Here is a 14,887-nt window from a genome sequence, read left to right on the forward strand (position 1 = left end):
CTTCTTTAGGACTCACAATATAATTTTATTTACCTCTGTCAGATCATACCTCAGTTTCCTTTGTTCCTGAGAAAACAAATGCAGTCTTCCAGTCTCTCTCCATAACTAAAGTCCTCCAATCCAGGCAATATTTTGGAGAATCTCCACACCGTCTCCCGTGCGACTACAGCCGCTCAGTAAGATCATGGCTGAACTTTTACCTCAGTGCCCTTTTCAAGCATTTTCCCTTATTTTTGATGTTATCAATTTCTGTTCAGAATGCAATTGAGACTCCACACTTGGGTCCTGGTGAGACCACACCTGGAATATTGTGTACAGTTTTGGTCTCCAAATTTGAGGAAGGACATTCTAGCTATTGAGGGAGTGCAGCGTAGGTTCACGAGGTTAAGTCCCGGGATGGCGGGACTGTCATATGTTGAAAGATTGGAGCGACTGGGGTTGTATACACTGGAATTTAGAAGGATGAGAGGGGATCTGATTGAAACATATAAGATTATTAAGGGATTGGACACACTAGAGGCAGGAAACATGTTCCCGATGTTGGGGGAGTCCAGAACCGGAGGCCACAATTTAAGAATAAGGGGTAGACAATTTAGAATGGAGTTGAAGAAAAACTTCTTCACACAGAGGGTTGTGGTTCTGTGGAATGCTCTGTCTCAGAAGGCAGTGGAGGCCAATTTTCTGGATTCTTTCAAAAAAGAGTTAGATAGAGCTCTTAAAGATAGCGGAGTGAAGGGATATGGGGAGAAGGTAGGAAAAGGGTACTGATTGCGGATGATCAGCCATGATCACAGTGAATGTTGGTGCTGGCTTGAAGGGCTGAATGGCCTACTCCTGCACCTATTGTCTATTGTCCACATCCCTCTAGAGTAGAGAATTCTAAAGGTTCACCACATCTGAGTGAGTAAGTTTCAATGACATTGCTCTTTGTTCTGAATTTTAGAAAATACAGGCTTGGTTTGCTTAATCTCTCTCCTTGCAGCAAATCAAGTCAGGAGAATATTCTCTGCATCCATTCTAAGCAAGTGCATTCTTTCTAAGGTAAAGAGAACAAAACTATTCAAATTACTACAGGTGTGATCTCACAAAAGAACCTTGATAATTATAGCGGGACATCTTTATTCCTGTCTGTAAATCCTCCTGCAATGAAAGCCAACAGAACATTTGCCTTCCTAATTATTTATTGTAGCTGTAGTTTCCCTTTGAGTGATGTGTACAAGTGCGCCCAGGTCCCTTTGAACATCAGCACCACCTGATATCTCACTATTTAAAAAAAAATTCAGCTTCTCTGTTTTGTTGCACGAAAGTAGAAATATGATATTTGATTGCCGCACCCAAATTGTTGTAATACACCGTGCTCCCCCCTCCCCAGGACACACCCTGCCATCCTGAGGTAGAACTGGGTATTGGACATGAATCTCAGTCCAGGTCAATATATCACCCTCAGCTCCACGTGCTCCAACCTTGTTGACCAACCTCATCTTCATATTGATCGGTTCTCTTTTTCTATCCCATAAGTCACATTCTCAAAGAACTCCAACAGATAAAGCTTGATTTCCCTTTCAGAAACATATATTGAGCTGCCCAATCTGATTACTCTTTCCAGGATAATCTGTTAATAAACCTTTTGTTTTGGTATTTTCTCAACTATTTATGTTTATCTAACAGGTCGATGTTGCTTGTTTTCCTTTTCCTTTCTTTCTTAAGTACTGGGATCACATTTATTACCCTCCTGTCACAGGCCACACTGAAGTTAGATGTAATGTGTAACATGTAATTGTGTCATGGTTCGACACAGACTAGTACCCCTACTACAAAAATATAAGATTGCTATTCTGTATCAGAGAAGCTTTCTGCACAGGAGATAACAAGTACCTATTTCTTTTACACAAAACAATTCTGTTCTGTGTAACTCTATCCATTAGGCAATAGATTGAGACTGACAAAATCCTTTTCACTTTAATAACTACTTTTGACACTCATTTGATGCAGTGTTAGAGAGAGAACATTAATGCCGAGTTCTTCAGGAATACACAGAGTTTATCCAAACGTGTCATATTGGCTCAGTTAGTGAAATTCTTATCCAAGTAAGATATCCCAGTGTAGTATCCGGCTGTGTTGGATGTGAAGCACTTTGCTCAATACTTTAAGGCAAGATCACATCAATTTGAGTATGTGGCAAAATATTCCAGACCACTGACGATACCCAAGTACTTGTACGTTTCCAGACAATATTCGTGAAACATTATTGTCAGTAATAAATTTGTATTTCATATTCTGGGCCACTAATGGATGTACTTAACTCCATAACAGAAATTGATAGTGGGAAATGATGTATACTTTGAAGCATTCCTTGCAAAATGTATTAAGACATCCTATCAGCATGTCTTACTTCCAAAAGGGTTTTGTCTATGGAAAATGTAATTATTAGATTTACTGAAATATGATTCAAACTCACTGAAGAAAAGTACAAAGAAACTCAGTGAATAAAGAGAATTAGGTCTAGACATCTTATTAAATGTGATACTCAAGAAGCATCAACAGCACTGATGCCTGTCAACTGGACTAGACAGAATACCACTGCCTGATTCAACTATTTTTACCCGAAGCAATCATCTGTGAAAGCTTTGTAACCTCAGAGTTGATTCTCAGAAATACAAAGCACTGGGGAGCGGCTTGACGCTGCTGCATTTGTTCAGTCAATGTAATTAACAGAGCCTGGCACTGCTCTCAGTCTTGCTATTACACTCTCCTCTATCACATGAGGCTCTGCAACACGGGCATGACTCACTCACATACCCATTTCTGAGGTTAATATGTGAGAAGTGGAACACTAACACACATACAGAGGGACAGAGAGGTACACAAATATGTAACGGAAAATGAATCAGGCACAGAGAGACCCACTTTAGAGCTTCTGCAAGGTTTCCTCCAAAACGGTGAATAATTAACCACAAAAAAAATGTTCTTTCCTTTCTATAAGTGGAATTCAAACTGTACATCTCTGTCCATCTGAAGTTAACTTGTTCCTCTCAATGCTTACACAAGGCATCCCACCTCATTTCCATGTGTGGAAACTAGTAATCATAGCTCAGGGACAGTGGTTCTCTGGCTTTGTTATATCTTCTGTAGAGCAAGCACATCCACTGATTAGAAAGGCTGGCTCTGTTACAGGAGTCAAACTGGAAACGCTGGAGACTGTGGTAGAACAAAGGACCCAATAGAAAATCCTGGCAACCCTGGACAATATTTCTCACCCCCCGCATGCCACCTTGGCTGAACAGAGGAGCACTTTTAGTAACAGACTAAGACAACTGTGCTGTTCCAAAGAGCACTATATGTGATCGTCCTTACCCGTGGCCACTAGGCTCGATAACCTCTAGCCAGGAAGTGATGACCCCCTCCTGTTAGACTGTTTGAGATACCTTATTTTTTATTCTTTCTTACTTCTCTTCTGATATTTGTATATCAGTGCACCTGTAATGCTACTATGAACATGTAATTTCCTTTGGGATCAATAAAATATCTATCTATCTAAAGTCAAAGGCCAAGATATACACTATAGAAAAAGTAATTCTGGACAACCTTAACAATTGTGCTTTCCCTTTAAGAGAGTCCACCTCAGCTGACATCAAGTTAAGCACACATTGGGCAGTATTGGTACAACAGTAGCAAGTACTAAATAGAGCAAGGCAGGTTTAAGGAAAACACACAATGTGGTAAAGCAATAAATCACCCTCTGTGTACAACAAGTGCAGACAGGGGCTGATCGTACAGCAGGTTAAACAAGGCACAGGATACAGTGTACAAAGGCATTTGCTGGGTATAGTAAAGCAGGACACCATGCACTCAGTCTGAAGCTAAAACGGAGTACTGGACATACTGGCGTAGCCTAACACTTACCAGGCACAACATGTACTGGACACGGCATAGAAGGCATTACACCCACTGGTCCCAGTGAGGCACATGCTTGGTAGAGGACATGTAGGACATATACTGGGTACAGCAAATGCTTGCTACAGCATAGTAAGTAATGCACATGGGTAATGTGCAATGAGCAGTTCATCAAGGGAGTACACATGCAGTTTCTAAATATAGCAGTATCACTTGAGAACTAGACTGTACAGAGTGGAATTGCAGCCCAACTGAACAGGACCCATCTGACACCAGAGTAAGACTAACCAATAGCTATAGGAAGGAGCCAGCCCAAAGATCCCTGATTATATGCCTTCAGCTAATGCTGATCTCTGTGGGTATTTATTATTCTATTGTTAATTTTTGAATGTTTGTAAAGGTTAACCTGCATTTTTTTGGCTCATACTAAAAATTCAAGTATTTCCCCAATTCCGGATTCTTAAACACAGTTTACCTGAAGAGCATGTGATTGTAAAAGCAAGCGATTTTTTTTTAAGAAGCTATACCATATTGAGTTAGACATTTCCTGGGGTCCCAGCTCCTCATGTTTCGTTCTGTCCAATTAAACCCATTTAAGTTTCAATTTATTATAATAAAATTGGGAGTACTTAGTTTGACTTGGCACCAATAAAATGGCAAGGACTATTGTCTCCTTGTGGTCCACCGTCTGGCCGTGCACAGGAAGTATACTCAAATCAATGGTGCAAGTAATGACTAAGTTACCAGAGATCTGACATCATGTAAACGTTAAATTATTAAAAGGAATCAGAAGCTCTGTTGTTATGGAGTATTCAACTCCCATTAGAAAATACTTCCACAATTCTGACACTACATGATGAGAGACTCTTGTTTCGATCCTCCTAGCCTGCATCAAACTTTGTTCTAGTCAAATGCTTGAGTTCTTATGCTTTGATTCATTTAACTATTAGTGTCTTTTGCTGTTGCACTTGCTAGTTGAACAACATTTACCAATAGAAGTATCAACCAGTGAGGGTTAAGTTCAGTCAAAACTTTAAAAGTATTGGGACAAGCTAAAGGAAAGACTTGCATGATGAAAATGGTGGGGCCTGGGATGTGCAGTAGAAGAAAGAGGGTTGGGAAGACAGATCCATAATTTCTTGTAAGTGATAATATATGTCCATAGGGTCATAAAGAGAGTTTTCAGCATGTTGGCCTTTATAAATCAAGTACAGAAGTTGTTTATTTTTAATTTGCATAAGACGTCAGTTAAGCCAAATTTGAAGTACTGTGTACAGTTCTGGTCATCTAACCACAGGAAATATATCAATAAGCTTGAAATAGTGTGGAGAAAATTTACAAAGATGTGGCCGGGACTTGAGAACCCGAGTTTTAGGGAAAGGTTAAATAGGTTAGGACTTTATTCATTGGAGCGCAGGAGAATGAGGGGAAATCTTATAGCGGCATACAAAATTATGAGAGGCTTAGACAAGGCTGGGTGAGACTAAAGATACAGGTCATAGGTTTAGGGTGAAAGGTGAAATATCTACAGGGAATCTGAAGGGAAACATCTTTACTCAGAGGGTGATACCAGTGTGGAATGAGCTACCAGTGGAAGTGGTTAAATTGTAACACTTAAGAGAAGTTTGGATAAGTAATTGTATTAGAGAGGTATGAAGGTCTATGGTCTGGATGCATATAGATGGGACTAAGCAGCAGACCAGGTCAGCACGGACTAGATAGGCTGAAGGGCTCTAACACTCTTATGACTTGTTGGATATTTTACTTGAACATTTCTTAGGTGGTTCCCCCTGAGAAATGTTTAGTTTAAGTAAAATGTTTCAGTGCAAAGCAGCTAATGGGAAAATGAAGCAGTCTGCTGCCATTGGTTTCACAAGGGGGTTTCTTGTCTTTTCAGCTCAGGAGACTTCCTGAACACATTAAAAAGCAAGCAACAACCCCACCTTGTCTATTTATAAATTGCACGGTAGAAAGAACAAGTCAGGTTGTTGCCTCTAGGAAGTTTACATTACAACAGTGGGTGGGGCAATGAAACCTTTGCAGCTTTATATGGTATGACGTTTGAAGAATTATCAAGACTAGAAAGGATTTGTGACGTTATCAAAGACTTTTCCTAGTTAATTACATGTTATAAAACCTACGAACAGCGATCTTTATATCTATAAAAGAAACTTGATTGGACTCACAACAAATTGTCGTGAGAGACTAGTTGGCCAGTCAGAGCTGCCAGGATGATGTCACCATGAAGGCGAAATTATTCACTTCAAAGTGTCCATTCCCTAATGGGAGTTAATGATTGAATCTCTACTGGAATTTTCTTAATTAAAGCTCATTTTTTATGTTCCTGTTATTGCAGCATGCATGATTTCACCCATTTGAACTGTTAAGGACCAAGCTGAACATTAAAGAAACAGAAACTATGTACCCTTTTCTAAATGTGCAATCTACAAGTTAAGGCCTTTCACTTGTTAGTTAACCTCCTCTCTGCCCACAGAATGTTCCGAAACCAATACAGAATAATTAAGCACAGTGCTTCTTCAAAACAAAACCACCACCTGGGGAGGCTAATTGGAAATGAATGATGACAAAGACAATGAAAAAGATTTTTTTCCATCTTGCATATACAACATTTCGTACAAGCGGAAAGGGTTGAATTGAAGGGGTGTAGGCTGCTCTAATGGGCAACAGAAAATAAACAGCATCAGCCTAAAAGATGGCTGTTAATAAATATCCAACTGTGGCAATACACTGCAAATGGATTAGCAGAAGGATCAGAGGACAGCAGGTATTTACATAACCAGAAGGCAAAACACTGCAGATGCTGAAAATCTGAAATTAGAACCAGAAAATGCTGTTAATTCCCAACAGAGCAGATAGCATCTACAGGGAGTGAAACAAAGTTAATGTCTTCAGGTAATGAACTTTCAACAGAACTATTGTCATTCCAGAAACGCTGCTTGACTTGCTGGAATACGCAGCATTTTATTAAGTCGTCATTAATGAAAAACATATACCTTTGTGCTTCACAAAATAGTCTGATGCTCTGTTAAAGAAAACATTTTTGACAAAAAGTGCACTCCAAGGAGCTGTTTTTAAAGGGAAACTTAAGGATGTACAAACGGCACTGCAAGCACCAATGTCCTCGAACAGAAGAGCCTACAAAAAGTAGCAGATACAGCCCAGTCCATCACAGGTAAAACCCTCCCAATGGAGTGGTGTCACAGGAAAGCAGCATCCATCAAGGACCCCCATCATCCAGGCCACGCTCTCACCTTGCTGCTGCCATCAGGAAGAAAGTACAAGAGCCTTAGGACCCACACCACCAGGTTCAGGAACAGTTATTACCTTACAGTCAACAGGCTCTTGAACCAGAGGGGGTAACTTCACTCACCATATCGCTAAACTGTTCACACAACCCAGGGACTCACTTTCAAGGACTCTTTATCTTATGTTCTCGGTGTTTTATTGCTTATTTTTTTCTTTTTGTATTTGCACAATTTGTTGTCTTTTGGACATGTCGGGGGTGGTCATTCATTGATTCTATTGGGTTTCTTGTACTTACTGTGAATACCCACGAGAAAATGAATCTCAGCGTTGTCTATTGTGTCATACCTGGATAATAACTTTGAACTTTGGACATAATCAACAGAAGTAGGAAGTAAGTGATTGGTCTTTTGATCCTACTGCACTGTTCAATAAGATCATGCCTGGCACTGTATCCCTAGTCCCAATTCTACTGAATTAGCACATTGTTTGTTTCCCTAACAGCATCTATTGACCTCAGTCCTGAATATATTCAATGACTGAGTGCCCTCCAGAGACAGATTATTCTGGAGATCTACAACCCTGAGTTAAAGTCATCAGCCTGAACAGACATTTCTGGTTCTAGATTCTCCTTTCAACACAGCCTCTAGTATCCATCCTGTCAATTCCCATCAATAGAGGTTTATTTATTTACTTAGAGATACAGTGTGGTAACAGGCCCTTCTGGTCATTGAGCCTGGATTGCCTAATTAAACCCGTTTGAGCAATTAACCTACTAATCCGGGCGTCTTTGCGATACAGGAAGAAACCAGAGCTCCCAAAGGAAACCCACGTGGATCTTGGGGAAAACGTACAAACTCCTTACAGATAGTGGTGTTTAAAAGGTGTGCTCCAGGATAACAGAGACCTGAGGATTGGATCTCTACTTCACCCATACTGAAAACCATAGTGTTTGGTTTAACTTGGAATTGGGGAAGATTGGCAATGATCTAGCAAGCTCCTTCTCATGAATTCAACCCTGTGGTTGAGAGCATTAGGTTGGTCTATGCCGCAAAAGATAATTAAGAGATATTTGCTTAATTCATCCAGGCCTTACTTTTCTCAGTTGCTCCACGAGTTTCTGGTTTTGTTCACTTAGATCACATTCCATATCTACTTTGACCTTCTCGACCTCACGCGTGTATTGTTGCTGTTTCTGGAGCTCCAGCTGCAGCTGTTGCACATCTCCTTCCAGCTCTACTACTCGAGCCTCCCACTCACTCTCCCTCACTTCATACTTCAGGCGCGATGCATATTTCTCCTGTTCAAGCTCCTAAAGGAAAGGCAGTCAGAAGAGGTTCAGACAAGTTATATTACATCATTGTGAACACAACTGGTGCTCATATCATATCTGACCGACTCCTGGAAAAAACTTCCATTGGAAGGGGCCATGAGCAAATCATAACGCCAAGTATTAATTACAAAGTAATTATGACCAAAGTGTACAATTTGGCTCATTATGTTCCATTATTCAGGAAGGCTACATCATTCTCCCATATCAGCAAAGGGTTATTCCTCTACTTCACTCTGGATGTCCATTAGAGACCTTCATTACTCCTTGTGTGAAAAAATGCCTGTTATCATACTTTAAGGTATATTTCACAAATTCGACTCTTTGCCTCACTCATTTTGATCCTGGATTTATGTTTTGCTTTGCCTTAAGTAGTTTTCAGTAAATCTATCTCTGCCATATGAGACAAAACTTGGTTAAACAAGATAACCATGTTTTGTCTCATTTGCAGAGCTCTACCATTAGGGATCAGACTTGTGTCTCGGCTGCTCACAGCCTCCAGTGCCTGAACGTCTCCTTTGCTTCATGGTGAACCATAAACACAATTCTCAGCTCAACTTCCTTAAATTTAGCTCACAATACAAATTCTTCATATGTGAAACTGCCTATAATATGCCTTTGCATTTGCTCAAGCAGAAAGATGCCTAGCTATGATCAATGGAATTATACACCAAACTCCAGCTAAGAACTAATGAAACTTCTTTGGCATTATTGCTTACATAATTCAAAATTTTCATAGATGCTTACATTCAGAATTTTTATTTGTGAAACACATGGTTCTTTTTTCACAGCAGAGCCCAAAAAACAGGGAAACTTGTAAAACATGAAAAACTAAATACTCAAAAACTGAAACATCAGCATTTCAAAAGTATTCATCCCCCTTTGCTCAGTACTTACTTGAACCACCTCTCGCAGCTACTACAGCCAGTAATAATTTTGGATAAGTGTCTATGAGCTTTGCACAATGTGATGGAGTAAGATTTGCTCCTCCTCCTTGCAAAATTGCTCAAGCTGTGCCAGGTTAGTTAGGGAGCAGTGGTGGACAGCAATCTTGAGGTCTTACCAGAGATGGCCAATCAGGTTTAGTTCAGGACCCTGAATGGGTCAATCAAGGACATTAATTTTCTTCATTTGAAGCCAGTCTATGGTTGGTCTGGTAGCTTTATTTGGGTTATTGACATGATGAAAGATTAACTGCATCCCCTGTTTAAGTTTTCTGGCAGAGGATAGCAGGTTTTTATCCAGGATTTCTCTGTATTTAGCAGCATTCATCTTCCCATCAATCCTGACCAGATTTCCAGTCCCTGCTGCTGAAAAGCATCCTAGTAGCATGATGCTACCTCCACCGTAATTTACAGTAGGGATAGTGTTACCTGGCTGAAGAGCAATATTAAATCTATACCCCATGTACAACTTAGTGTTGAGGCCAAATGTTCAACTTTAGTCTCATCCAATCATTTTCTTCCACACCTTTAAAGTATCTTCCGAGTGACACTTTGCAATGATATGGGCAAGGATATGCTTTTTATTTAAGCCAGTGCTTACACCTTGCCACTCTTCTTGTGCAAGGCCTTAGAGATTGTGGAGCCGAGAACTTTATCTTCAATTGCAGCCATTGACTTCTGCAGCTCACTCAGAGTGACTGTTGGCCTCACAGTAGCCTCTCTTACGCGTGCCATTCTTTTTCAGTGACTAAGTTTAGAGGGGCAGCCTGACCAAGGCAGTGTGGCTGTGGTTTCATAATTTTTCCACTTTTTCATGATGAACTGCTTTGAGCTCCAAGATACGTGTGTTCAGTACTTTTGAGATGGACTTGTACACTTCCCCACATTTGTGCTTCTCTATTATCATTTCCCTGACATGTATATAATATAATATAATTTTGAAATCTATATTAATATTATTGTGAAATAATCAGTAATTATATGCTAATGAATATAATCCATAAATTGTCTAAATGATAAACATACCACATTTGAAATATTTTAGAGTTAACGTATTTACATTGTCAATGTTTCAAGTTACAACGCTTATAAATTATAACAATAAACACAGAATGGAAGTCAGTAGCTTATTGCTAATAAACTGTTGGCCTGCTGAACATCAACTCTGTCTTTGCTTTTGCCATTGTGCCTTTCAGTTATTTTGACTGCCTGGCATTGTTTATTTGTGGTGTGAGTTGTGCTTTGTGTTTCGTTGATCTGTATATTGCAAAAAAAAGGCATTTCAAGTGCCACGCAGTTTTTAGATCACGTAAAAATTTCCTGCTTAGAGCAATGGTTGGTCCATGCAGCTGTAAAAAAAATAAATATAGTGGGAACATTGCCTATGAACTAGTTTTAACATTTTAAGAAACTTCTCTGATCTATTTGATAGCCATCTCTTCCACTACGATGTCTGAATAAAGAGATCTGTTTTCTTTTTCACATCAAGGATTTTCTTATATTCAAAAGATATTAAATCATTTCAAATAAAATTAAATGCTACTCATACACATTTCCTCTCTCAAATTCCTATACACAGAACATGTATATACTATATGTAAAATATATATCTGATCAATAGCTCATATTCCACTCAACTCTAACATCCAGCTTTTTCTTTTCTAACCTGATATGTTTCCATACATTCTTGTCAATATCCTGCTCTTATTTCTTTCAAGTTCCAATACACTTGCCTACATGTCTTCATTCTTACCCGCATCTTAAATGTGACACAAATACAAACATAGGATTTATTGCCCTTACATGTCAAACTTCTTTTTTGCTAGGAGGTCAAGGTCACATTGTCCTTGCAATTCTTTTCTTTTATATTATAAGCTTTCCAGCTGAGTTTTTTTTTAAATTTTAACTCATTTTCTAATTGCTTCTTTCCAAAGTTGGTAATCCTTTCATGGACTTTAGCATTTTGCTGGATTTTTCATTAAAAAAAAGGGGTTAAAAATAAACCCAATAAAGCACTGGTGCAAGTTTTATCAACATGCCAACAGTTCAATGGACAGGACTCTGTTTAATGAATTATTGTTACAAACTTCAGTGGACATAGTTCATAAATCTATCTAAATTGTGTCTGAAATGAAATTCCAAGGGAATAAATTGACTTGTTATCTGTCCCTAAATTGGTAGCACTCCGGTCTTTGGCTCAGAAGGTTGTGGATTTATTTCACTCCAGAACCCTAGTGTAAAACCTCTAGATTAACATGTCAGATATAGCAATGAATGACAGTTTCTCCCAGATCTTAAACTACTTCCTTGCTGTTTAGGAAGTATCACTAAAAAAATCCAAGGCACTTCCTTGAACAATGGAGGATTTATTTTCCTGGTGCTCCAGCCAATATTTTGCATTTACAACAGATGATAACATGATGATCATGTTTCCATTTGTATGACCTTGCTGGGGACACACTGACTATTTCTTAGTTACAACATTTGTTCCATGTGGAGTATAAAATGTTCTTCTTTATATACAAGCCTCCCCCCCGCCCCACAAAACTAAAGTCTCCTTGAAATTAAAAGTTCCTTTTCCTACTCTGTGCGGTTAGAATGACGTAACATTTTGCATTGTTTCTCCATTCATCCTGCAGAGTTTTAACAGGTTACCAGGAGCTGAATCAAATCGTCTCACTGAACAATATCCACAAGCCGACATTTTCATTAGGAACCCTAGCAGAACCATAAGAGCATAAGGGGAGATTTGATAGAGGTGTACAAAATTACAAGAGGTGTAGATAGGGTAAATGCAAGCAGGCTTTTTCACACTGGTGAGAAGAGAACTAGAGGTCATGGATTAAGGGTGAAAGGTGAATTGTTTAAGGGGACCTTCTTCACTCAGAGGGTGGTGAGAATGTGGAATGAGCTACCAGCAAAAGTGGTGGATGAGGGTTTGATTTGAACATTTAAGAGAAATTTGGACAGGTACATGGATGGGAGTGGTATGGGAGGCTATGTTCCAGGTGCAGTTCGATAGGAATAGGCAGAAAAACGATTCAGCATGGACTAGATGGGCCAAAGGGCCTGTTTCTGTGCGGTCACGTTCTGTACGCTAACCACCGCATGGGCACCTATGCAGATCAAATCTGATTAATTTGATCTCACTCAAAGGTTTGTGGACTCAGCATCTGCAATGAGTATTTAGTGGTTTACACTACTTCATGGGGACGACGTTACCCATTAGATCTAAACATACACCTTTAATGCTACACCAGCAGTTCCTTTATCAATAAGTATATTCCATTGCTCCATGTCGCAACGAGTCCAAACAATGAACCTGCCCCAAGCCTCCCTCAGGGATCGGTCAATCAGCAGATCTCCGGGATGGAGTCAGCTGAAGTGATGATCATCAAGGTTCCGAAAAGATTGAATCGCACAGGTCATAAACACGAGAAAGACTGCAGACGCTGCAAATCCAAAGCAACACACACAGAATGCTGGAGGAACTCAGCAAGTCAGGCAGCATCTGTGGAAATGAATAAACAGTCGACGCTTCGGGCCGAGACCCTTCTTCCGGACCTCCAGTTCTAGTCTCAATCAGTGTGTGAGGCGTCTGCGGGTAACCTGACCGCAGGGTCACTCTTGGGGATTGGCGGAACTAACGTGAGATATCACATAAACTCTGATGCGTGTTCACTACTAAAGGTGGTGATAACTAGCGATTTTTTTTTAAAAAAAATGCCTTTTGAAGTTAGGTTCAATGATATCTAAAACAGGTTCATTCACAAGCGCGCGGCCGGTAGTCACTCACCTCTAGTTTCTGGCTGTATTCTTCCTCTAACCTGTTGTTTTCCCTCTTCAGATCCTGGTTTTCAGTGAGCAGTGCTTTTCCCAGCTCAGCGGCCACATGCACTTCTTTCTCCCTCTGCCTGAGGAGGGAGAGCAGGTCGGCGGGGTCCACGAAAGTGGGAACTTCCCCTACGCGGTCGCGGGCGAATGGGAAGAGATCCTCCTCCAAAGGCGATTTCATCTCCAGAGCCCCTCCAGCGGTCACAGGTCCCGAGTCCTGAAAAGTGGATTTAGTGCGAAGTTTGCAGTGAGGCGGGAGCTGTTGGTCCGGTCTGTCCCAGTTCTGGGCTTTGATTTTATTTTAATATATAGCTTAACGCCGATGGAAATGAGCGTCGCTAGAGCAGCGTCTTTCCTCAGAGGAGACAGATGGTGGAATGAGAGAAGGAGGGGAAAGAAAGGATAAGATCAGGGCTGGAGATATATCCGATGTTCGGACTCCGCACCTTTCAATGGGAGTTCCGCGTTCCTCGCGGAGAGACTGATCGCTTCGGGACTCGGAAACAATGATCGCTTCGGGACTCGGAAACACACAGAAGGCAATCGGCACCTTGCGAGGACGCACGGTTCCGATGAAACTGACGCCCAGAGAGCGTCCGGGGTGAAGTGACGGAGTCCCAGAGCTGCGAATTAGTGGCACCCCGCCTTCAATTAGTCGTCAAATCTCCTCACAGGCGTGAAAACAACTGGGGCAGTTCAAAGCTCAAGCCTCTGTCTGGTCGTGCTGCCCGGTCCGAAATACTCCGACCAAGTGTTAGATATTAATGTTAATCGCTGCACGGGCGGCTTTTGTTTGTTAACACTCTTGTTCTTTGGACATTGAAGCAAGAATACAGGTTGTTGTTATTGTCTCTTGACATCTGTACACTTAAGTTTATGGAAAGCTCCGCTACTTCCAACATATCCCAGAACAATGCACAACCCCTATCCACAGTGCAACACATAGAAAATGCTCGCGGAACTCAGCAAGTCGGCAGCATCCATGGAAGAAAATAAAGAGTCAGCATTTCAGACCCACAGCCCTGAAGGTCCACTGTTTATTTCCCTTCATAGCTGCAGTCCGACTTGCTGAGTTCCTTCAATATGTTGGGGTGTTGTCAAGATCTCTAGTATTTGTGGAATCTCTTGTGTCTCCCATTCTACAGTACCTTCTTTGCCCTGCATGAGTTCTACATCTCCCTCATATTACAAACAAATTCCAACCATTGCCGTAGAGTCACACAGCACGGAAATAGGCCCTTCGGCCCATCTATTCTAGCCCCTGTGTTGCCCAGTGAGCTAGTCCATTGCCTGTGATTGGCCCATAGCCCTCTAAGTCTCTCTTCTATCTATACGCTTATCTAGATGGCTTTAAAATGCTGGTAGTGACACTGCATCAACCACCATTTCTGGTGGCTCATGCAAATGCATAACACCCCTGGCATGAAGTTGTCCCTGATATCCCTTGTAAAATCTCCTGCCTCTGATCTTAAAGCTATGTCCTCTCGTTTTTATAACACTCTCACTGTGAAAAAGACTATGTGCTTTTACTTTGTCTATCCCCCCTTATGATTTACCTATATACCCCTATCAGGTCACCCCTCAATCTCCTACATTCCAGGGAATAAAGTCCGAATCTTTG

The 14,887-nt window shown here is 40.8% G+C and overlaps 1 protein-coding gene across 1 annotated transcript in view; it reads right to left on the reverse strand.

Moving 5' to 3' along the window:
• Positions 1–13,953, reverse strand: part of LOC140187590 (BICD family-like cargo adapter 1) — a 40,863-nt gene extending 26,910 nt beyond the window's left edge. The window contains exons 1-2 of the mRNA XM_072243047.1: positions 13,229–13,953; positions 8,255–8,470 (exon numbers count right to left, since the gene is read on the reverse strand). Coding sequence (XP_072099148.1) covers positions 8,255–8,470; positions 13,229–13,447 — 435 coding nt within the window. The 5' untranslated portion in view covers positions 13,448–13,953. The remainder of the gene's footprint in view (positions 1–8,254; positions 8,471–13,228) is intronic.
• Between the last annotated feature and the right edge of the window lie 934 nt (positions 13,954–14,887).

The sequence above is a fragment of the Mobula birostris genome, chromosome 25, assembly GCF_030028105.1.
Source record: "Mobula birostris isolate sMobBir1 chromosome 25, sMobBir1.hap1, whole genome shotgun sequence".
NCBI classification, from domain to species: Eukaryota; Metazoa; Chordata; class Chondrichthyes; order Myliobatiformes; family Myliobatidae; genus Mobula; species Mobula birostris.